We start from the raw sequence: 26175 nt of genomic DNA on the forward strand, positions 1-26175 counted from the left end.
CCCCTTCAGAGAGTAAAGCAAGTGGGGTTCAGGTTCAGGAGGCAGGGCTGAACAAATCTAAGGCTGAGGTAACCTCCCATTCCTCTTAAGAGCCTGGTGCTTCCACAGTTCAGGGATCAGGGCTTATCTGGATATTGTTTTCTCAAAAACCCCTTAATAAGTGTAGTAGGACGAGAGCCTGAAACATAAGCCCTTGTATTAGAGGCCTGGTATGAGGCAGAACCTGCTCACAAAATTTGGCAAGAACAGGGCTAATATTGCAAAAATACATATTCTTAAGGAGTGCTAGTCACAGTGCTCACGCAAACACATGCCAATATCAAGTGGTACCAAAACATCCCGATATCAAGGATGGTACAAAAATATTCCCCAAGGATAACAGGAACACACTGACCCACTCCTAAAAGATAAGGTCAGGATAACAGTACGAATAAAGATGTTTTAATCAAACCAAGATGTACAAGAATAAGTAATAACTAGCCATGTCAGGGGGAAGTAACTACAGTAACTATGTCAGAGGGGCAGTACTAACTTGTTTGTATCAGGGTATAAAAATGTATCTCAGAGGGAATATTTTTGTCTGGCCTAGGGAGGAACGGGAAGTCCTGCTGTCTGAGCTGGTCCATTGTTATGGGCATACATGTATGAGCAGTCCGGTAAAGTCTGTGGAATACTAGTACTGTGCTTCGTCAACAAGAAACCTGTCTGGGTGCCTTCATCCCTCAATGGATCTTGTGGTCATTGGGTGGTTTGCTCGAGGTCTCCTGTGCCAGCTGTCAGCGCAGGGCTGGGGCGGCACACAGAGGGAACACACACATGCAGCCAAACATCTAACCACACTAAGAAGAGTAAATTGTGCTTCCAGCTCCTTCAAAAAGAGGGCAATTAAAACAGAAACCCCTTACTTTCAGATGTTGGAGGAGTTCTCATCAGGAGCAAACAGAATGCAAAGGTAAACTGCCCCCCACAGCCTGCACCCTACCTGTGCATTCTACCCTGGCCCTTTCCCTCCTAGATAGGAAGATAAATGCTCGTTTTCCTTAGAAAACGTGTTATAGTTTTGCCTCTGTAGTACAGAGGTGAATTGAGCGCTGTACATAATTTTTCCACGGTTAATTTCAGTAATTGGAAAAATAGTTGAATTACTTAGATTACGTTAGTCAGTGATTCAGTGTGTGGTGATGTGTGGACAGAGTTAAACTTGTTCCTGGAAATTTAAGACTTTTAATGCTTAGTATCTCTAGATTTCCTGATTTTCAAATGTCCTGATATTTTTGAAATACCATGTTCTGATTGAAGGTGTATATATATTTTAGCTTTTTCTTTCTTTTATAGTTTGTTTGAAAATTTTCCTCTTAGCTATGTGACAAAGCTCTGTCCTTGCCTCTGTGGGTCCCACGTTTCCTGGCAGATTTCGCTAGCCTCAGAGGCTCACTGTGACCCTGCACGTAACCCTTCTCTCTCTAGAGATAAGGGTCACGGTCTGAGCTATTTTCATCATAAGCCAGCGAGGGAGGTGAGGAGAAGTTATCCTTGCGCAGTCTCTGTTGTCTCCCAGTCTCAGTGATTAATCAGGGGGCAAAGGTGGGGTGGGGGGAGCCTGGGCCCACCCTCTACTCTGGGCTCCAGCCCAGAGACCCTAATAGTATCAGCTATGGTAGCTGACCTTTTAGAAACATGACATGTACAATTCCCTGGGCTACTTCCCCCCCAGGAGCCCTCACTTCCTCAAGCTCCACTTCATCCTTACCTCAGGGCCTCCTTCCTTGTGCCTGATATGGTGTGTACTACACAGCCTCTCTAACAGCACCACTTCCTCCCACAGCTCCTGACATGCACACCCACCTGACTAACTGGGAGGCTTTTAACTAGTTTCAGCCAGCCCCTGATTGGCTTCAGGTGTCCCAATCAACTTAGCCTTCTCCCTGCCTTCTGGAAAGTTCTTAATTGGCCCCAGGTGTCTTAATTGACCTGGAGCAGCTGCCATTTCACTTATCCTGGTACCAGGGATTTGTTTAGCCTGGAGCTAATATATCTATCTCCCACTACTTTTCTATAGCCATCTGGCCTTGCCCCGTCACAGCTAATACTGTGGGCTTGACTCTGCAGTCTTTACTCTGGTAAAACTGCTATTAACTTCAAAATAAATTAATAGGAATTTTGTCTGGGAAAGGACTGCAGGATCGTGCTTTACATCCGAAACAAGACTCATTATAAATAACTTTTGAATCACGGGCAGCAATGTTCAACACACTCCAAGAACTGTGTTGCTGTATTAGTCTTAGAATAATATCTGGGCAGGTAAGATTATTGCCCATGAGGTCTAGCTCCTGTGAGTTTTATTTTTTTGGGACAGCCTTTCAATCAGTTTCTAAACAAAATTACTGTTACCTTCATTCTAAATTAGTGGTATATTGCAGGCTTTTACTGAAAATTCCCGTTTATTCCTTCTTTTATGTTAGCCCATAAAACTTTTTTACTTGTCATTGATGATAACTCTAGAGTCTAATTTACTGTTATAGAAATTATATATTGTACTACTCTGTTATAAGGTTTTATGAAATTGCTAAAATGCTAATTCTGTCTGGCTCCCATGGAAATTGATGGGAATTTTGCTGTTGATTTCAATAGAAACAGGATCTGGTGAACCAAAGTAATAGTTTCATAAGGAGGGAAAATGTAGTTCAGAATTAAATCAACATAGATAGTATTTTGAGAAGTCTTCATAAAAAAGTACAAGAAGTGTGTATTACTAAAAAAAGCCCTCCCTTTCTCTCGCTCTCCAGTGTCAAAACTCACCAGTGGCTACACATTATCATATCGTGTGTACCGGAATAAAACTATGCTGTCAAGTGAAATCAAGATTCAGTTTCCAATTGTATGAGCAGTATGAAATGTAATAGAACTGGAAACCCAAATAGGTTTTTTTTGTCATGTCAGCATATCAAGTTCTTTTAAATTCTGTTTGACATACCATGTGCAGCATAATTGAGAATTGCTTCACCTTTAGAATCTAAATTAAATTTTAATGGTACTCTCACTATTCTATTTTCCTGTCATTGTATGCAAATTCTTGTTAACAGAAATGGGGTAGGTAAATACATGTATGTTGAGAGGTGAATTTACACTTTTTGCTGTTTTTATCTGTTTTTAATTATGCTTTCAATTTATAAAAAAGATGTTGCGCCCATTTACTAGTATTCATTCAGTGGTCTGAACCAATGCATGTATCTTGCCCCATTGATAATATTGGAGTAGGTAAAGCTAGTTTGGTAACAAGTGTTTAAATACTACTCCTCATTTTTTTCTTTGACCCATGATATTTTATCCTTGAATATTGGAGGCATGGGAATGGGGGTGCACAAGACCAGCAGTCATATTTGGAATGGGGAACAGAGCCTAAAAACTCCTTGCTGAGGGAGTTGAAAATTAGCTGCCTACTGAAACTGTGAGTGATAGGAGATGTAGAGCGGGGGAGGATAACTACTGACTAGCTGGTGCTGGCAACTTCTCAGGAACTGCACAGAGTGATGGGAGAGGAGGTTTTTGTCCCCAGCCTGGATCCATTGCCAGGAGCTCTTCCACTCTCCCCGCCCCCTAATTCTCACCAGGACTTTAGCTTGCTACCTCCCCTTGCCTGTCAATAATCATAGAATCATAGAATGTCAGGGTTGGAAGGGACCTCAGGAGGTCATCTAGTCCAACCCCCTGCTCAAAGCAGGACCAATGCCCAACTAAATCATCCCAGCCAGGGCTTTGTTAATCCTGACCTTAAAAACTCAAAGGAAGGAGATACCTCCCTAGGTAACGCATTCCAGTGCTTCACCAACCTCCTAATGAAAAAGTTTTTACTAATATCCAACCTAAACCTCCCCCACTGCAACTTCAGACCATTACACCATAATACCTTTCTCTGTCTCAGCACTCTCCTCCTTCCTTTCTCTCATTTACCTTGTTGGCTTGGTTCCCCTTCAGTTAGCAAGCAAGTTATGTGCTCCTCTTGCAGGTCTATTAGGACTGTGGAAATTTCCCCTCACCTTGTCCTGTGTCGACTCCTTAAAGAAGAAGGAAAGAGTAGGAGTGTGGATAGGGAGGAAGAGAGAAAATGTTGTTTCTGTGTCCTATTCTAACAGCAATGTTGTGAGTTGAGCTCTGCTACATACATCAGCTCTCTCTTTCAGAAAGTGGAGGAAAGAACTAAGAAACACAAAATATGGTTTCAAACTAAATACTAATTTTTTAAAAATACCATTAGCCGTGCCCATATTTTAAAAGTGTGGAGGCATGGTGTAAACCACCCTTTAATTACCAATAAATATGAGCATTATTCTTGTTTCACAGAAGATTACAATAAATTTAACAGCAGCAGGAGTCAAGGAAGAATGGCTGTCATAAATACAATATGATTTTGTGATCCAGAAGCAACTGGAGAAGAAATGGAATATGCTTTTTATAAAATAGGAGATGAAATCACAGATGTCTTATATTGTGCATTTTGCTAGCATCAACACAATTTACAGAATTGCTGTGTGTGTGTTTGTGTACACAATCCACTGAAATGCACAGTTCCCTCTGAGATATGCTGCAGGTATTCAGCTGTGCACACAAACACCACACAGTAGTTTCATGATAGGAAGTGAAGAATATAGATTCATCCCCTGTGCATCTGTCCTAATAATGGAATACAGTTCTATGGTATCTGAGCACCTCTCAATGGATGATATCCAAAATCACGGTAGACCAGCAGTCTTAATTTTGATCCCCACTTCCCTTAAGGCAGTTTGAGCTAGATGATCTGGTTGTCCCTTCTGGCCTTAAACGCTGTGACTTTGTGACTATGAATCTGTGTGCTATTGTTTGGTTCTTTAATTTATTTTCTCCTCCCCTCTCTTTACTGTGTACCTTCTCTTGTGTCTCTTCTTTATTGTCTGTCTTCTTAGCTTTCCCATAATGTCAGGTAAAAACAGCAAAGTTGAAGTGTATTTTACATTTTGTTCTGGAGATTTGTGCTCAAATAGTACCTACTCTGCAGGTACAGTCTGCCCCTCTTTGTCCCATTTCAGATACCAGGTGTATTGTTACCAGGTATATTGGCACTCATGGCTGCTGGCTGCACATCACAGAAGTGCTTGGCACTATCTGTATTTTTTCTCTTTTTGTTTAATATTTGCCTAGAAACTTATTTGGTTCTTTAGTCTTAATTTTGTCCCTCCATTTGGCAAACATAATTTCTTTCCATATTTTTGTTGGAGTTGAATTCAGCGAGGCTGTCTTTGTTTATTAAACTGTTGTAGTTACATAGCACTGTGTTATACCAAAACTACTTGGTGTGTCTTCTACCATTCTCTAAGTGTATTTCTTTCTCTTTTGTTATTTTGGTAGTTTAGGTCCTGATTCTGGACCCATTGAAGTCAGTGGCAAAACTTCCATTGGTGTAAGTGGGAGCAGGTTCAAGTTTTTAGGGGACAAACCTTCAGGGTGCTTGCTCAGCATTTCCATGAGGTGCTGAGTACCCTCTAGCCCCTATTGTAACTCCACTCTTCTCATAATTGAGCTGTCATTGATGAAGAGTCATCAGGAGCACAAAATTGTTTTTATATGTCCAAAAAAGTATAAGTTCCTCAGCAATATTTGTTGTGATTTGTTTATTTTTGTTTTTAAGGAAGTTAGAATTTGTGGGATTTTTCCACTGCAAAGGGCAATTGGTTGTCAAAGTTTTAGTCTTAACATTTGACTTATGTTTCTTTATGTGTTATTAGTTACTCTGTGGTACACTGGCAGCAGCACATATGGTTTCTGTTTGTTTTTTAGAAGTTCATGGAATATTGATATTAATTCCTTCTATTGGATGACAACTGAATGTTTTTTGTATTGACAAATATCTCAGCAACTACGTGCAATTACAGAAGTGTGTGTGTGTGTAATTTATTTAACAGAGGGGGTAACTGAGCCATAAAGATGTTAAATGACATGCTCATATCATTCGTGTGTGTATATATATATCTGTACACGCCCATGTATAAATATACACTCACAGTTCAACTGATCCTAGAGTTTATTAGCTAGGCTATCATTTTTATGGGTAGCTTTGAGCAACTTACTATATATATTATACTGTAATTCCATAAAATCCCATTTGCAAGACCCAGGCTGTTGTGCCTTGAAGTCCATCAGCTCTGTCTCTGATGACCCATCGAAGGGAGCAGCTTTGCTACGTGACAGTCTTCAACTGAAAATAGTCCACTGCCAGTCTTATAGAGTACTGCTCAAGAACTAACAGTAGGAGCGACACACATGTCCTGTTCTTTCTAATCTGATATTAGCTACCATGATGAGATATATAGTAGGAGAGTAGACTTCTCAGGTAACTGGAACCTTTAGACCATTATATATATCCACACAAGATAAAAGATGTTGTGAAGAGGCCAGTTTGATCTAGTAGTTAGTCCAGAAGACTGGAAATCAGGAGACTGGGATTGTCTTCTTGACTGTGCTAATAATTTGCTTAGCCTCTTTGACTCAATTTTCCCATCTGTAAATGGAGATTTTTATACATTTTTGTAAAGTGATTCTTCAGTAAAAAGCACTAAATAAATACTAAGTAGTATTTTAGATCATACATATCTTCGATGAGTATCTACAGCATACCTACAAGTTAACATGCACTAATTGAAAAAAAAATTGCATTTTTTGCAAACTCTGCTAGTCTCTTAAATCCTGATCCTGCACCGCTGAAGTCAAGGGAGACTTTGCTTTGGCTTGAGTGGGTATTGGAGTAGGGTCTTAATGAGGTAAACTGTTGCAAGTGTCATAATGTCTGTTTCATGTTCACAATGAAAGAGATGATTTTGAACATTTTAAAGCAGCGGAATTTGATACTGCCGTATGCATATACATGACAATCAAAGAAACAACTTTCTCCCAGCAGGCAACTGGCCTACCACAACACATCTGTACCTATTGCCGACGGAGCTGCAGTTCCAGGATCAGACTCCTGAATCATCTCAGGACTCATATGTAAATTTGTGGTAGTTCATCCTTGAATTGAGAGATCGCTAATGAATGAATGATACATGACAGTTATTCTGTGACATGGTGTAAGCATGATTTGTAATAACTGTAAGACTTGTATGACTTCTTGGTGTCTGCCATTCTCACTTTAAAGGGATTCACTCATACTGTGCGTTGTAGGGTCCATTAATCTGTTATCTCTCTGCTTGGTTTTAATAAGATGGGCCCTTTGGGATTTGGATTTTTAAAGTGTCTTTCTTTCAAAAATATTTTTATTATTCATAATTCTAAAAATAAAATATGAATTTCTTCCCTAGTAGATTCTGGCTTGCAGTTGCGTTAAATCTTTAAGAGCTGATTCATTAATATTTTATCTACAGGAACATAACTTCCTTTCTGTAAAGTGTGGCACATTCTAGATCCTCACTTGTGATTGTCCGTCTTATTAAGGGGTGATGTGATTGCTTTCCGTGATGGAGTGTCCACCCCACACAAGCCCTGAGTGAGTTAATGTGGGCCAGGAGGGGCTAACTAATCGTAGATGCTGCACCTGGAGCGGGGAACCAAGGATTGATAAGGCCTAAAAGCAGATGAAATCCAGTGGTGGGGAGGAGCTGGTATAGGAGTATAAAGCCAAGAAGTGAGAGCATGAAAGGGGCTGCAGGGAGGAGGTCTGCAGTCACTGCCTAGAGGAAAAGGGAGTTGTCCATGGACAAGTAGGAGATCTGGGGGAAAGTAAGCCCTGGGGTCCGGTCCTGTCATGGACCAGAGTCTTACAAGAGGCACAGAGGAGTAAAGTAGCCGTGGGGAACCGAGGAAGCTCTGATGGTAAACCGACAGATAGGTAAGGAGGTGGAATAGGAAGGAACCCAGGGAAATAGCAACAGGGTCTGAAACTGAGCTGATCTAGGTTGCTAGCCATAGGGTCCCTGGGCTGGAACCTGGAATAGGAGGCAGGCCTGGGTTCCCCACCAGCTGCTGGGGAAAGTGGCACAGGACCTGAAGTTGAAATGGAAGACTACCTGAAACGGCATTCAGACAGCTAGTTCCATGGAACTTTGTTACCCTGGAAGGGAAGGACTTTATAGTGACCTGGCTGGAAGGCTGAGTCATGAAGAGGGAGTACTGAGTCCTGGCAAGAGAGAGACAGGGGCTACAGCGCAAGCAAGCAAGCAAAGGAAGGTGGCACCCGACAGGGAAAGAGCTAATTCCCAGACCTAGTTCCAATTAGGTGCACCTGTAGTGATTGGAACCGCTTCACACTTTTGTGTAGGCTATTGTGATGTAGTGCTGCTTCCAGTTGCCATTCTTTATAGTGGATCTGGAGTGGGATATGACGATGAAATACTTTCTTCCTTCCACCTAAGAAGTCAGCAATGGCCATATTTTCTTCCACCCAGTCCCCTTGTTAGGACATGATGCCATGGTATCATGGCATAGATAACAGTCTCATCTAGAACCTGTATTGTGGGGAAAGGCAGCTGCTTGAGATCCAGCTGTTGAGCTTCTCATTACTCCAGTAGTAACCACTGCAGGTTTGGTTCGGAGCAGTCGGAGCTTTGTCTTGCAGCTTTCTACCCTGTCTCTATGGCAGAAACAAGTGTTAGAAACAAGGACAGGAAGAGGAACATTCATAGTGAGTTTTTATTCCTGTTTGTTTGTATTCTGTAGCACTCACAAGGTGCTAGGTGCTGTCCAAAATGTATGTGAAAACACAGTCCCTGTCCCCAGTTAGTCTAAGAAGATGAGCAACTTATGAAAGGGGAGGGATAAAAACAGTCTCCCAAATTAGTGATCCACCTCTATAATTAGTTCACTAGCTTCTTGTAGATGTCACAGTAGAAATAAGTTTCAAGGAAGGACTTCCAGGAGAACAGGGTAATGGCCTACCTTGAACTCAAAGAGCCCCCCATGTGTATGGAGCCCCATACAGTGGAAGAAGGCACAAAGTCAGTTGTGGGAGAGCAGACAAAACGGAAATTAAGTCTACTAAAAATTCACAGAATTGGAAGTGTGGAAGGGGCGGGGAAAGTTGACTCTCAGACCCTAGTCTTTGCACAACTTTCTTGCTTTCTGGCTGCCTGCAAGATTTTTTAAAAAAAATCTTCTATACCTTCTTCCCTTGTCTGCCACTAGGTTCTGCTTCTGCAGCTTCTGCAGGGTGGTCAGGAAATACAATCAGGATCTGCAGAGAGTATTTTCTGCCTTTTGGCTTTGAGTTGTGCTGATGAGTCAAATACCAACCCTTAATGGTGTTCGTCAACAGCTCTTTGATAGGCTCTGCTGGATTCTGGGCTGTCTCCCCACCTAAACAGAACTAACAAAATTGTTGTTATGACGGAAAAGAAATGTAAACAAACACAAAGAGCTGGGGAGGAGGACCCTGCCTACCTGAGCACAGATGGTCTCCCAGGGGAAGGGTGAGCTAAAGAGTGGTATTGTGATTAGGATGTTTATTTTCTTTGTGATCTGTACTCTGTATTTCTTGTACTTAAGGAAAGAGCAATAATGTGTTAGACTTCCATGTAAAGCACATGTGTTTATTATGTGCTACACCAACCATGCAACCCCCGAGAGAATTAAAATGTAACCTAGAAGGTGGGATTTTGATAGTGAGTGTGTTTAAGATACTGGGGTATCTTGTGGGTCAACACAGGTCCTGGGGGCATAAGGTAGAAGGATTGTGGGGCTCCATTTCCATGAAGAGGTAGCAGACAGAGTCAGGATCCTGGAAATATGCCAGAGGTGCCAGGGAAGAAACAGTACTATAGCTTTCTGAGACCCAGGGAAGCTTAGCATACATGAAAAGAAAAGGAGTACTTGTGGCACCTTAGAGACTAACAAATTATTTGAGCATAAGCTTTCGTGAGCTACAGCTCACTTCGCTGGACTCTTTTGCAGCAGTCTAGTGGGCTACTTGTAAGGCAAGCCCAAGCAGAACTGTCTCCTCTCAGTTTGGCATCTCATGGACAGATCATAGCCTGTGGGTAGAGTCTGTAGAAAAGTATATTCACTATTTTTTTTTTTTTTTTTGCCTTGTCTGTGATCTGTATCTAGCACCTTAGAGTTATCGTCTGGGAACTGTGGCACTCCTGGTGATTCAGTTTCTTTTAAAAGGCAGATAGTTTTCTAACCAGTTGCATGGGAGAGGGTAAGATGTATAAGAAATGTAGCTTTCCTTTTCACTGGTAAGTATGAATGGTTGAGGGTGTTTTGTGCATGTCATTGTGCTATTTAAAAAGAACTCTGCCTCTCAAGTTAATGTTTCTGTGTAAAGCTACTGCAGGACCCTATAGCTACCAGTTAACTTATTTTTTAAGTAGATTCAGACCCTGATGTGACCCTCACTTCATGATGTCTGGGTTTTTTTTAGTCTTCAACTGCAGTGTAGAGTAGGAGTCCAACATGACTCTCATTAATGAATTATAAAATATAGTACATTTGGTTTCTTTTGCGTAAGTATTCAAGTAAAGTAGAAAAGATTCATGCAGGAAAATTGGCTGAAAACATTGTTAACCATCATTAAAAATATTCCATTAAATGCAGCATAGCCATGTCCCCACTCGCCATGTCAGCTTGGCCTGAATAACTGTTGGCTTATAACTGCCTCTTGCACATCAGCTACCTTTTTGGACACTATCCTTAAAGTGGGTCATATTGCTTGGATATTTTTTTTTCTTAATATTTAAGAGAGTACCAGCAAGACTTAGTTGGACAGAAGCCAACTATTGTGGTGGACCTAGTTGTTCAGATTTGTTTTTTGTACTTTTGAGGTTTAATAAATGTTGAAGTTGAGTGTTATCCATTTCCATGAAAATTTAGTTGTGTTGTCTGACACGACAAAATCTGAACTGTACCACTTTGGACACAGTCAACTGCATGCTGGGAGATTTCCACTAAATTCCTGAAAGGGTTAAAATTGTGTGTGCTATCTGCCTACGCAAATTGAGACTGACATGATAAACTGCAAAACTCCATTAAAAGTATGTGTTTTTATACCATTATATTGTGTGTCTGTCTGTAATAACTGTTTCTGAAATCTGTTGCAGTTTGGAATACTGGATACTAAGTAGGAGACAAGAATGTAAAATAAATACCATCTTAGAAAAGAATTTGTATGACATTGTACAAAAGTTGGCCAAAAGAGAGGAGTGAAGAAGGCAAAGGTATTTTAATAATACTCTGGTAAAAACTTGTTCAGTCCTTGTGAAACTCAAAGGTTTCCCTCAAGATTTTAGGAAAGGGCTTAGGGAGAAGATGTCATAATATTGTAGGGCTTCGTTCTACCCTTAATAACGTGATCTTTAACTGCAATTGACCTCAAAACTGGTGAGTACAAAATGTTAGGTCTCTCACTACTACTAGACTAGAGTGATGTGAATGGGAGCTGCACCTGTGAAACTGATGGAATAGTTGGGTTCTTTGTGCGTAGAGAAGAAAGTATTAATCAGGTTTTTTTGCACATTTTTAAACAAGCCCAAATTAGATTTTCTTAGTTTTAAGATCTCAAAATAAAATTAGGAGAGGCAGAGAACAAATACAAGTGTGGTGGGTTCACTATCTTTATATTGTTTGAAGAAAATGCTAGGTCAACACTAACATTTGAGCACTACAGATAACATTCTGAAAAAGCCAAACTAAATTTTGGGGGCATTTCTTTCTATTTCATGGCACCGTATTGACAGTGTTCTATCTTCTAAATGTAATTAGAAAATGTAAAGAAGCAGCCTGATTGGAGAATGACTTTTTATCTCATAAAATATTTGTACTTTCATGTTTTACCTTATGAAATCATTGTATACTCTGATGGAAACATGGGGAAATAGCCATTCAGTTTTTAATAGCAAAATATTTTGACTGAACTGGTGTATCTAAGTGGTCACCAGCCTTTTCACTAGCTTGGTCACCTCATCTTTGGAATGCTGCACAGCAAAATTTTGAAATGCACTTTCACTGTGTACTCAGCGTTTTCTCTGAAACAGTATTTTCATATTTAGTAGGAAAAAATGTTAATACAGCATTAGGGTAGTAAACTGTCTCCAGCTCTTGTCCACTGACAGTGATATGTGAGCTGATCCCATCACGTTTGTTTGTCATCAGCTTGGTTTTCTTTGCACTGATTTCCATGCCGTATTTTGCGGAGGTTTCGTCCAATTATTTCACAAGGTTGACAAGTTCATTTTCGCTGCCTGCCAGGCCATCAATGTCATCAGCGAACCGAAGATTTGAGATTGTTCGCCCCCCCAATGCTGACTGTGCATATGTGATCTTCCAGGGATTCAGTCATTTATATGTTAAGTTTAGTAAATGCTGTGGGTGCCTTTCCTATCCTTGATGTCCCTTCCTTCTTGAGGTCTCTGTTGGCCAATGTGTGCTGCCCAGGTAGGTGAATTGTTCTATTTTCTTGATATTTTTCCTTCTAATGTAATACTGCTTGACATCTGGGCTTCAAGGATGTTTGTTTTAGCATACCTAATTTTGAACCCTGCTTGGCCTACTGTTTTTGCCATGTTTTCTGTCTTTCTTTGTAACTTTTCAGGTGTGTTGCTAAGTAGCATGTTATCAGCAAAGTCGAGATCTTCTTGGCATTTGCCATCAACTCATGCTATGCCAGTGTTTGCGTTGCTAATACACTTCTTCATTATCCAGTCTGTAGCATGCCAAACAAAAGCGGAGATAAAATGCAGCCCTGTTTCATGTCAGTGTCTGTATTGAGCTACTCTGGAGTGTATGGAGCACTTTGCATCTCTGTGCATGACCTTGAAGATGTTGATGACTTTAACTGGGATTCCATAGAGTTGAAGAATATTCCATAATGTATGTCTGTGCAGGCTGCCAAATGCCTTTTGAAAAATCAATACAATTGATGGTGAGGGGAGCTTGCCATTATATACATTCTTCTATAGTGGTCCTTAATGTGAATATCTGATCTACACGAGATCTCTTGGGCCTGAGTCCAGCCTGTTCTTCTCTAAGCTTTGCATCCACTGTCTCTTTTTTTTGGTGTAGTGTCTCACTGTGGAAGGCTTTCTCTACAACAGAAAGTAATACAACTTCTCTCCAGTTATTAACGTCAGTAAGATCACCCTTTTTGGGTTTTCTGACGATAATTCCATGTTCCCACTGGTCAAGAGGGATGTTTTCCCAAACTTCATAGAACAACTCTGTCTGTTTTGTGAGGATGCTGAGGTAACGTGTGTTCAGCATTTCTGCTGTGATTTAATCCTCTCCTGCCCCTTTATTGTTTTACTGTTACTTGATTGCAGCCTGTACTTCTGACACCTCTATTGGACAGATGTTAATGTCAAGTTGATCAGGTTCACATGTTTCATCTGCAATGGGTCTGGGTCTGTTGAGGATGACTTTGAAATGCTCTGCCCATCTGTTCTGTTCTACCCCAGTTGTAAGCATTTTTCCATCATTGCTTTTTATTGGCCTGTTTCCTGTTTTGGAATGTACAGACTGGATTTTAGTCACATTGTGAATGGCTCTGTGGTTTTCTAGCATAGCAGCAGCTTCAGTTGCTAGGTCTTCAATATATCTCTGTTTCTCTTTCCTTGCATTGCTTTTCATTGCCTTTTCTGCTTTCTTGTACTTCTCCTTTGCTTTTTCCAGTATGTTGTTGGTCTTAGCATTCAGGAGTTTTCCTTTCAGTACTTTTCTGTCCTCAGTGAAACGCCACATCTTTTGACTTACCCAATTCTTGCTTTATGTTGATATCCAACTGTGACTGCTGCAGCTTGACTCACGTGCTCAGGCCAACGAACACTGCCCATTTTTCTTCAGTCCCAGTGTGTGTGTCTTGCCTTCGGCACTGCCTCAAACCTGTTCCTTAGTTCAGGTTGTAATTTCTTGCAGTACTTTTTTGTATCCAGTTTTGTACTGGTGCTATTCTTTACCACTTTCTGTTTAAAGATCTTTCTCAATTTTAGTTTCAGGTTTAGCAATGAAAAGATTGTGCTTTCTGCTGATATTTGCTGTTCGATATGCCCTGGCCTCTTGGACAGATGACCTGAATCTCAGGCTAATGCAGATGTAGTTAATGTAGTTTTTCATTTTGCCATCTGGCAAATGCCATGTTTTTTTATGTACATCTTTGTGAGGGAATCGAGGGCTTGGAAGAACTAGATTGACTACCAAGTACAGTCCAATGAGTCTCTCGTCATTTTGGTTAATGATTCCCAGCCTATGCTTCATCATTGATTTTTTCCATTTCTTGGTTGTCACATCCTATTTTAGCTTGAAAGTCACTCATCATAAGGAGTAAGTCACTTTTCCTCAACTGTTATTTTACCAAATTATACATATTTAGTCCATTCAATATGTCCTCTTAAATTAACTCTTACAGCAAAGTAATCAACTTTGTTGCTCTCCTTTGAACTCCTAGTTTACCAATCAGTTCTGGAATGTAGTGCCTGTATTGGTGGTCTCCCCCTAGAAATTCTCCAGTGCCTTTACTCACCTAGGGTACATGACATAATATTCATTTAATTCAATAAGTAATCTCTTCACATGGAAGGAGAAGTTGGGAGGGTCTTAAGTGTATTAATGGGATGTAGAATCTAGGATAGTTTCTACAACTTGCTGATTGGGGCCAGGACCTATGGAGACACCCCTCTCCTTGGGGGATCTCAGTCAGGAGCAGATAGGACAGTGCAACACACCCTTCTTTGGCTCCTTCTCCCGATGAAGTGCAGCATGGGTGTATGTGTATGCATCTTTCCTTTACCTTCCCCTCTTTCTCTGTACTGTGTTGAGGGGGTGCAGGCCATTTCACACTGCCTCTGGGCATTGGAGCTCATCCCATTCACTCCTGCTGCCATTAGCCTGGGACACTGGGGCAGCTACTTGATTTTCGCCTTCTGGAGTAAGAGGGGTGGGATGGGATGGCTACCATTTGCTGTTAAGCCAAGTAGCCATTTTGGGCTCTCTGTTCCAGTCCTACTTTTTTCCCACCTTACCTAGTATTCTAGAGTCCTGTGACACTGGGGACTAGGTTGATCTCATCAATCTTTTGTTTGGAGGTCTGGAAGGGATTTTTTTCCCATATGGCAAAATTGGCAAACTGCGGTGTGGGTTTTTTCACCTTCCATCTGACATCTTTGAGTTCCAGTTTTGGGATTTAAATTACATTTGTCACAACTTTGGTGGGTTCAAAAAGGATCTGAGATGAGATCCCTGTAACCCAGTGAGATGCCCCCAAGCACATTACTTGGTGAGGGGATATGCCCTCATGTCTCATCTAGTGTGGCTCCCCTCATCTCACATTTGCTACCTCCTGTGTGGAGGAGGGGAACGGGTTGGAATTCTGGCTTCTAGATGGGTCCCTAGGTAGGCCTGAGGGTGTAGAGGGTACATTGCTCTCATACCCACCCTCATATATGTAGAAACTGGAGCCATTGGTGCCCAGTTGAATTCCACAATGCACCAGTCATTCAGAATGGTTTGAGGGGGAAGGTTAATAATAATTGTAATAACAATAATAATTGTTGGTTAATAATCTCAAAGTTTGATTTCTCCATTTAACCATACTACGGCTGTGCGTGTCATTGTTTCCGTGTCCACATCAATGAGAGGACGGTTAATTTCAAACATGTTATAGAAAATTGGGGAGTGTTTGCCATCAAATTTTCTTTTATTTTAAATTTTACTCATTCTTTCAAATTCAGCAAAGCAACTATGCCTGAGTGATGACTAGCCACATGCTAAGAAATTTCTAAAATCAACTGTTTGAGGAATTTGAGCAGAACAAGTGTTCTTTCTCACTTGACTTCCTCAGAAATAGCTGAATAGATTTGTTTTTTGTTCAGACTTCTTGAAAGAATTCACCTTTAAGGTAAGACCAAACGTGAAGTTTCAACCCCCAAAGTATTATTTTTAGAAAGATATTAACAATTGAAAATGGGGAGCTTAGCAAGGAATGCTATTTTTAACCTCGCTATGTTTCTGTTGTGAGCCTAAAGTACAAGTCATTGATCTATATTACCAGTGCTATTATAGACTAATTGGATATTATGTATGAGCCAAAGTGCATTAAGACTGGTTAGAATAATTAATCTAGAATGCCCACATAACCTGCAGTTTATCATTACTTTTGTGAAATGTCAATTTGTGCTATTCCTTTGTCACTAATTCTTCTTTTCTTTATGTGCTTTGGACAAATCATTGTCATTTCAATGCAGAATTATAAGTGAAAGGGTAATCTTCCCAGAGATTAAAAAATTCAAACCTAAAACAGCATGCAGGGTAATTGTATGTTTCTGAATCCTCAAAAGAATTCTGACTACTCTGTATTTTTTCTGGCCATTTTACAAAATCACTAGACTTGCTTTCTTGGCAGTTTCTCCTGATGAGAACTTTTGAGTTTTTATCCACATGGAACTTTTCAGACTCACGAAACCAGGTTTCCTGAAGAATTAATACATATTCTTGAAAGATTACAAATGAAATATTGTCTTTCATCTTGTTAACATCTGTCCTGCTTGAGGCACAGAGTATATGGTACTTGCTGCCTTATCAATATTGTGTGCATTTGACACTGAGGAGGTGTCAATGGTAACAATGCTGTGGCACCCTTTACATTCATGCTTGAGGAAGAAGGTGGTATAGGTGATCACCTCAATCAGTTGCAAGCCCAGCAGTTTTCATCCATCCTGTTTCCTGTGATTTATAGCAGTCAAGGACTTGTAATCTGCAGTTATAGTGGCATTGAAGTTTGTGCCACTTGGTTTCATTAACACTTAGCTAAGTTTAACAGCAGCAATGACAAACAACCTTTTCCAGTGGTAAAATACATGAAAAATGATCTCTCTTACAGTGCAAAGAACACCACCAATGTAGCATAGTGTACAGGCCCTGAGCAAATCTTGCAGAAGTAGTACGATTGTGTAAAATCACTACTAATAAAATAACATATACATCTTTCTAAGAATGGCCTGCCAAGACACTAATAGAGACTTCAAGTAAAAGAAAACATGCATTTTTTCTCTTTTGCCTAATGAGACAGATAGTGTTACTAAGAATACACTCTGAAACCTTTTGTTACTACAAGGGCAATACAGAAACAATATAAGAACAAAAGCCATTTAATGGAAACAGTCTCCTATATTGTTGTGTTTATGTAGGAGGAAGCTACCATAACAGTTTCTTTTTCTGACCTCTTGAGAAACTTATTTCAGGACTCCTGCCATCTTCAGAATATGACTTTGTAGTCAAAGAGTTAAAGCTATTGCTCTCCAGTGTGAGAAGGAAGCATGCAAATGGGCTGAGATGAAAAATAAATTGCAGCACAGTGCTGTCTTGTTGAGGTTTCTGTTGCCTTTTCCTAAAGGAACAAAACACAGTGCAGTGCACTAAGTATAATAAAAGTAGTACAAGAATGGCTTTGTAAATGCAGGTCTCCAAATGGTTCTTTGCTTAGGGGTATGTGGGTTAGTGTGGGGTTCTTCAGTGGTGTCTGATGAAGACTTGTTAGAGAACTCCCAGTCAGCAGCTGCAAGAAATGCCATGAAATTCATGAGTGGCTGCAGCCATGTTTAAAAAGGGGTAGCAATGTTATACTGTTTCTCTTTCCTCCCTCTGCTCTCCTCCCCCCCCCCCCAACAGAGCAAAAAGAAAAAAAGCATGGAGTGAGTGAAGGGGAAGGGAGGGGAGGGCAAGACAAACTGTGCTAAAGCAGAATTTTAAAAGGAGGAAAAAAGATGAGAATGATGGGAGTGGACAGGTACACAATTGTTAAGGGCCAGATTCTGGTCCATGAGAGCTACTCTGGTGATGTACAGGGGCCTTAAAGAGGCTGTTTTGGTCCCCATGGATATTCCCTTGGTGCAGGAGCAGTGTAGGGTCAACATAAACGGTCCTGTGCTTTCCCAACCTGGAACCCATGGCATACGAGTATTCCATGGGAGGGAAAGTGGCTGTAGCTCTTTGCGCTACAGCTATTCTGGATTTTGGAGCTGTGCTGGGTTTTGAAGCTGCCCATTGGCAGCTGTAAGGAGGCTGCCATAAGTTAGAATAGCCCCAGAATGCATTGGTTCCACTGGAATGCATTGGTTTTGCCAAAGGTACTCTAGCAAGACAAATTCATTTAAGCTGCGTAGTGATTTTTGATTGAGAACATCATAACAAGGAATAGAAGCGCATGAAACTAAACCAGGAAGAAGTCAGTAAGGGCAACTAACAGCAAATAAAAGTCAATACAATGTTCTACACAGTTGAGACTTTTCCACTAGAGATATTTAAATTGTATGCTGGGGGAAAAATTGAAATTAATATATAGGAAGATAATTGTTATGCAGGATTACCCACTGGGTCTCTTTCAGCCTGACAGCTAACTCTGTCAGAGCTTGGGAGTCATTCTGAAAAATTCCTCAAACTCTTGTGAGTTCAAGTGTAGCACAATCTTGAAGCTATAAAACTCTGGTAGGCACTAGTGGGGTTATTTTAAAATTCACTTTAGCATTTTTTAAGCCACAGTGTAAACTGCTGTAGCCTTGAGGGAGTTATAAAGAACTTGGAGCCATCATTTACTTTAAAATGCTGCTAATTTTAATATAAGATGTCTGGGACAAAGAACACTTGTTGCTTTAGTGCTCTTTGAAGAGGAGACCTTGACAAATGTCAACTTGAGGCAAGCAATCAGAGTGAACCAAACACCTACAGCATATACTTCAAAGATATCTGTGGGAGGAAAAATGGAATGGTTTTCATTAAAAAAACAAAAACAAATCATACATAAATTTTGCATCTTGGTTTCTATAAGGTGTAAAGACAAAATATTTCTGCCAGTGTGTGGAGAATCATATTATCATAGACATGTAGGACTGAAAGGGACTTCAGTAGGTCATCTTGTCCAGTTCCCTGCATTGACGCAGGACTGAATGTTATCTAGACTATCCCTAACAGGTGTTGGTCTAATCTGTTCGTAAAAGCCTCCAGTGACGGAGATTTGCACAGCTTCCATAGGTAATTTGTTCCAGTGCTTAACTACCCTTACAGTTAGGAAGCTTTTCATAATGTCTAACCTAAATCTTCCTTGCTCCAATTTAAGCCCATTACTACTTGTCCTGCTCTCAGTGGTTAAGGAGAATAATTTGTCATCCTTCTCTTTATAACAATTTATTATATAGTTGAAGACTCTTTTCATGTCCCCCTCTCAGTATTCTCTTCTTCAGATTAAATAAACCCATTTTTTCCCAATCTTTCCTCATAGGTCATGTTTTCTAGACCTTTTATCATTTTTTTGTTGCTCTCCCCTGGGCTTTCTCCAATTTGTCCTCATCTTTTCTGAAGTGTAGTGCTCAGAACTGGACACAGTACTCCAGCTGAGGCCTTATCAGTGCTGAGTTCAGTGGAAGATTTACTTCTCGTGTCTTGCTTATGACTGTCCTGCTAATACATCCCAGAATGATGTTTGCTTTTTTTGCAACAGTATTAGATTGTCGATTCATATTTGGTTTGTGATCCACTGTAACCTCTATATCCTTTTTTGCAGTACTCCTTCTTCATCAGTCATTTCCCATTTTGTATTTGTGCAATTGATTATTCCTTCCTCAGGGTAGTACTTTCATTTGTCCTTATTGAATACCATCCTATTTAGTTCAGACTATTTCTCCAGTTTGTCAAGATCATTTTGAATTCTAATTCTGTTCTCCAAAGCTATTGCAACCTCTCCCAGCTTGGTATCATCTGCAAACTTTGTAAGTGTGTACTGTATGCCGTTATCCTGTCATTTATGAAGATATTGAATAGAACTGGACCCAGGACAGATCGTTGCAGAACCCCACTTGATATGTCCTTCCAGCTTGATTGTGAACCATTGATAACTACTCTGAGTACTCTTTTCTAACCAGTTGTGCACCTATGTTATAGCACGTTCATTTAGGCTATGTTTCTGTAATTTGTTTATGAGAAGGTCATGTGCAACAGTATCAAAAGCCTTACTAACGTCAAGATACACCACATCGTCTGCTTCCCCCCCATCCACAAGGTTTGTTAACCTGTCAAAGGAGGATACGAGGTTGGTTTGACGTGATTTGTTCTTGATAAATCTATATTGACTGTTACTTACCACCTTATTTTCTTTTAGGTGCTTACAAATTAATTGATTATTTGCATCATTATCTTTCCAAATACCAAAGTTAAGCTGTTTGGTCTCTAGTTTCCTGAATGATGCTTATTCTCCTTTTTATAGATAGGTACTATATTTACCCTTTTCCTGTCCTCTGGGATCTCTCCCATCCTCCATGAGCACTCAAAGATAATTGCTAATGGCTCAGAGATCTCTTCAGCCAGCTCCTTAAGTATTCTAGGGACATATTTTGTCAGGCCCTCCAGACATGAAGTCATTTAACTTGTCTAAATAATTCTTAACTTGTTGTTCTCCTATTTTAACCTTAGATCCTACTCATTTACACTAACGTTCACTATGTTAGTTGTCCAGTCACTGCGTTCTTTTTTGTTTAAAACTGAAACAAAAAAGGCATTTAACACTTCGGCCATTGCTGCATTTTTTATTATTGTCTTTCTCTTCTCATTGAGTAATGGGCCTACCCTGTCCACATTGTAAAATGTTGTTACCCTTTATGTCCCTAGCTAATTTAATCTTTTTTGCCTTGGCATTTTTAATTTTGTGCCTACATGCTTGTGTTGTTTTGTTGTGTATTCATCCTTTATAATTTGACCTAGTTTCCACTTTTTGTACGACTCTTTTGAGTTTCAGTTCATTGACGATCTCCTGGTTAATCCACACTCTTACCACTGCCTTTCTTTCCTACGCATTGGGATAGTTTGCTCTTGTGCGCTTAATAATGTTTCTTTAAAAAACTACCAATTCTCCTGAACTTTATTTCCCTTAGACTTGCTTCCCAAGGGATCTTACCTGAGTTTGTTTGCTAAAGCCTGCCTTTTTGAAGTCCATTGTCTTTATTCTGCTGTTTCCCCTCCTGCCTTTTCTTAGAATTATGAACTGTGTCATGTCCTGATCACTTCCATCTTCAAATTCTCAGCTAGTTCCTCCCTGTTCGTCAGAATGAAATTTAGAATAGCCTCTCCCCTAGTCACTTTTTCTGCCAGCTATAATAAAAAGTTGTCTCTGATTCATTCCAAGAATGTGTTGGATAGTCTGTGCCCTGCTGTATTATTTTCCCAACACATTTCTGGGTAGTTGAAGTCTCCCATTACTAGCAAATCCTGTGTTTTGGATGATTTTGTTAGTTTAAAAAAAGTTTGATCCATCTCTCTTTCTTGTCAGGTGATCTGCAGTAGACACCTATCATGACATCACCCTTGGTTTTTAGCCCTTTAGAAGAGGTGGACTTTCTCTGGCTAAAGCAGGGATCGGCAACCTTCGGCACACGGTCTGTCAGGGTAAGCCCCTGGCAGGCCGGGCCATTTGTTTACCTGCAGTGTCCACAGGTTCAGCTGATCGCAGCTCCGCCTGGCTGCGGTTCACCGTCCCAGGCCAATGGGGGCTGCAGGAAGCGGTGCGGGCCAAGGGATGTGCCTGCCACCCTTCCTGCAGCCCCCATTGGCCTGGAACGGCTAACCGCAGCCAGTGGAAGCTGCGATCAGCTGAACCTGCGGACGCAGCAGGTAAACGAATCGGCCTGGCCTGCCAGGGCTTACCCTGATGGGCTGTGTACCAAAGGTTGCCGATCCCTGGGCTAAAGTATTACAATGAAACATTTAGATCTTTAATCAAGACACATTCTGGTCTCATTCTGAATTTTTTTTCAGTAAAATATAAGATTAAAAAAGCTTCCAAGCCAACACAGAACAGCAGTTTGAATGTGTTATAAGTAGTTCACATTTTTTGTTTAATAGGACTATTTTTAGAATGCTGCAAATATTTGAAAACATGAAAGACTATTACTGGCTTTTTTTATTGCCAATGCAGCTTCAAAAATTGTCCCTTGGTATTTTTTATTATTGCTTTGAGCACTAAGGTTTTTCCAGTATTTTCTGAAGAACTTCAGTTCTTTACTTTTAGCTTTTAGTGCATCTTCAAAAAAAAAAAGGGGGGGGGGGTCGGGGGAGGGGGGAATAAAGGACCAAACTGAGTTAACTTATGAACTTGCAGAGAGAGCATTGCAACTGAGAAAAAAAATCTAGTACTAATTTCATACATCTTGTGAACTATAAAAATGTTGTAAATGCTTCACAATTCAAGAATGATATATAGCTGTGGCATGGATTTGTTTAAATCCTTCAAAACACCTTGTAAATGGGGTATTGCTACAATGGCTGCAGGTTATTATTACTCCTGGAAAAATATCCAGTAATCTATTGTTCCATCAAGAGATCTGGAACAGTTTTAAATTAATCTTTTGTTACTGAATCAATGTAACATTGTTGTCTTCATACTACTTCATAGGTAGGAAGAATAATTTACTTTTGGATTTGGTTCTGTGGAAGAAAAGTAAAGAAATTTCCAGCAGCCTGAAATAATTCAAAATATAGTTATATATGGTTGCCCCCCGGTCCATCTCTGATTTTTTTGTGTGTCTAAACTTTACAGTTACTCCTAGGTTAATCATAGGGAGAACTGGTAGTGACACCTATATTTATTTGCCCTAATACTTTCCACTATAAAAGATTCTTGTGACAGTTTTTGGGGAACAGTTCTAACCTCTGCATTGTATGCGGAAGTTGTTAAAAATTTGGCAGGGGGAAAGTCCTTGGGCTAAAGAAGTACCTTGTTTTTGACCCATAAAATTTCATTCAAGTTTAGCTGAAATTTAAACTGTTAAATATCATCATTTCCTTTTTGCTAGTCACTTTGTTGGCAATATTTTGGCAGTATGCCAAAATAAATCAATATGCACATTCTGCTCTAAGGCCCTTGTATTTTCTAAAGCAGCAGCAGATGGCATTGCACTGGGAACCCTGGGAAGCACATAGCATGGTTGCTGCTGGAGCAGATCATGTAGCTCCGGGAGGGAGAGGGCTGGGCTGGGTTCCTCCTGACAACCTCTTGGATCCAGCACATTGAACCAGCTGCCCACCTTCCCTTCCACCCCAGGGATACCTCATAAGGTGGGAGCATGCCATCTCATGTAGAGCTGGGCTGTGCTCCCCCGACCAATTCCAGACCCAGCATATGGCTTCAGCAGCTCATACTCCTCTCAAATGGGATAATGTCCTTCTGCTGCTGCCAGCTAGTGTAGTTAATCCTATAACTCAAGCTGTGCTGCATTGCTAAATGTTTAGGGTTCAAATCCTGCTGATGTTGCATGATGGGGGCTTGTTATAGTTGCACATGATAGAATTTTTGTACCATTTCTCTTAGGTTTTTTTTCCATATAATATCCTTTATTAAAAGAATATTTAGATTGCAAGGTCAAGCAGTAGGAAGTGAGGAAATAACAGAATTTATTACCCCTGAAGCCTTAAGTATATCCCACTGAGTATATGTATTATGATACATTCTTTAAGCAGATGATTACATATTTTGCCAGGTACCCCACCTTATTCAATGCATACAATGGATGGTGTTAAAAGAATAAATCAAGTGTATTGAATAATACTCTTTGTAGGACCCTGGTCTCATTTGCTGTAGAAGTTACAAGGTGTGTAGAGAAGAAAGCAATGGATTTCAAAGAACTGGCCTGTGGCAGTCGAATACTACATAGGAGAACTCTATTCTGTCCCTGTCTCTGCTTTGTGTTGCTGATCAGGGCACTTAAACCAAAATTATGGCAGGTGGCCACTAATTGTGAGACTGAGGTCTGATATTCTGAAAAGCTGACCGCTCACAGTTGCAGTAAATGAGAGCTGTGGATGCTCCACACCTCTGACAGTAATGCAGTGTGGTGTACAGGAATGAGCATGCGGCTAAGAGTTAGAAGGTCCTGAGTTCTAAGACTGACTGTCACTGATTTAATGTATGGCCCAAACAAGTCTCTGTCTTTTTTCCATTTCACAAATGGGGATGATGATGCCCTTATCTCACAGGGGAGATAAATTCATTAATAGTTGACAGTCACTCAAGTAGTGCAGAGCTGAGCTCCTTAGAAAAGATCATGAAGAAATGAATAATTCAATAGTCAGTGTAGTGTTTGGAGTGTGTGCAGTAAATAAGGCAGGGTTCTCACATTGAATGATGGGGGTAAAAAGAAATAGTGAACATCTGTCTCTTTACCTGAACACCGTTTATCCTATCACTAAATAAGACAGGTTACTGTGGGGAGAATAATATGAGATCACATAATTAAAGAGTGGGTAAAATTTTCTAAATTGGCTAAGTGGCTTAGCAGCCTAAACTCAGTTTTCAGAAGTGACTTAGGCACTTTGAAAATAATTGGGACTGACACTACTAAGTCACTTAGGTACTTCTGATAATTTTATCCTATAATCATAATGCATACACACAAGGGAGCAGAATAAAGGTTGTACTGGCAACCTGAATGCTTGTCTTTCCTAATTTATAGGGTTTAATGAGACGCTGTCAAAGTTAAGTTTCAAAACTTGAAAAAGTGGAGTGGACAGAGTATTAGAAAATATAAGTTGGGGAGCAATCATGCACTGGTGAAGGGATGGACCAGATGATCAGTAGGACTTTTCTAACAAGTTTCTGTGATTATCTGAAGATTAGTAAAACCCTAACTTTAACCCAATAAAAATAACCATAAAAAAATTCTAGGGAGGGGTACACATGTGACTAGTAAGTACAGTAACCTGTTTCTCTTAAAATGCCATTATCATGGTTGCTGATTGCATGGAGCTTGGGAGTCAATGAAGAAAGGTATGTGGAATATTCAAGCAGAATGGAGGCCAGTGCCAAAGGCAGTAATTGGGGCGATGAAGCAGGCTGTACTTGTGTAGAGTTATATGGGATTGAATTTCATGGTTTTTTTTAATAGTGTGTGTGTTTCTGTTAAACTAAGTACAGCATTTTAAAGAATTTTTACCCTTAAGTCACTGATACATAGTATCAATCTTAATGTCAATCAACTTCTAAGTTTTTGTCTGTGAAAGAATATATGTATTTCAATCCTTTGACATACCCTTTATATATATATATAGATATAGATATAAATAAATACAGGGACTATATATTTTAACCGTTTGACAAATTCTTTTTTTAATATATATATTAAATGTATATAGCTATATATCTACATATCTATCTATATAAAAAAACCAAGAATTTGTCAAAGGGTTGAAATGTCACAGAGAGACTTCTGTAATGAGACAAAACTGAAATTCAAGATAAACCACAAAAACAATAAATCAGTCAATGACTACATTAACAGATATCTTGGGCGGGGGAACCCCACCACTTACTGTTGTTCAGGCATGTATTTAAATCTAGATTGCTAATCTGAAAGATGCCAGTTACTTTTTATAAAGTACTGCATTCATGCTTTCAAGGATTGCAGCTCTCTTTTCTCTGTAGATTCTAGTGAAAGTCTCAAGAGAAGCATATTGGTCTTAAGAGAACATAAGAAAAAGCAGGGATCTCCTATATAAACATCTGGGCCCTTTAGAAGAATTGATGTCATCAGCTAATAATAAATTCATATGGATTATAGTAAGGTTATGAACATAAAATGAGTGTTCAGAGGCGGAGAGAAAAGTGCCCCTTACAATCAATAAAGTATAAATCTCTTGTTAATGGAGTCTACAGGAGGGAGAGAAAGAATAAGTTGAGAATTAAATGTTTTAGGAATTCCTTAAAGTTTTGAAAGCAGGAGATTTGTCTGCAATTTTTTTATGATGTGCTTATGAGATATTTGATTAGGTTCAGCTTCAGCCTATTATGATTATTTACTGAATGTCATCAGCATGCTTAACCTTACAGAAACATAAAGGAATATATAGTCTCTGTCCCAACAAGCTCTCACTCTTGATCAGACACACAGTACAGTTCAGACACATAGGTACGCAGATTGAAGAATCAATCTCATAGTAGTGTAGCTATTTTAAAAATCTATTTATATTATATCTTATTTTGGGGGGGAATTATGGTCCACAAAAGCACGTGATGAAGGAGGAGGAATAAAATATATAACAAATCTTAAGTAATAGAGGGAACTGATGACCCAATCATAGACTGTGGGACGTCATCAAAGGGAACACTCAAGGAAATTGTGATTTATAGATGTGGTACATAGAGCCAGCTTCTGGGACACCATATTTAAAAGGACTAAACTAGAATAGAAG

At 39.9% G+C, this 26175-nt stretch overlaps 1 protein-coding gene across 12 annotated transcripts in view; it reads left to right on the plus strand.

Annotated features, from left to right (window-relative positions):
• The window catches only part of COMMD10 (COMM domain containing 10), a 153020-nt gene that overhangs the window by 38365 nt on the left and 88480 nt on the right, over positions 1–26175 (plus strand). For 2 of the 12 annotated variants that reach the window (XM_037901584.2, XM_043546773.1), the window contains exon 6: positions 6926–7017. The exons of 4 other annotated variants lie outside the window; for them this stretch is intronic. In XM_037901584.2, coding sequence (XP_037757512.2) covers positions 6926–7017 — 92 coding nt within the window. Of the gene's footprint in view, positions 1–589; positions 953–5382; positions 5906–6925; positions 11016–26175 lie in introns of those variants that run through there. 6 more of the 12 variants (XR_005225699.2, XR_006290929.1, XM_037901585.2 and 3 more) reach the window with 6 other exon arrangements.

This window comes from Chelonia mydas, chromosome 5, assembly GCF_015237465.2.
Source record: "Chelonia mydas isolate rCheMyd1 chromosome 5, rCheMyd1.pri.v2, whole genome shotgun sequence".
Lineage (NCBI taxonomy): Eukaryota > Metazoa > Chordata > Testudines > Cheloniidae > Chelonia > Chelonia mydas.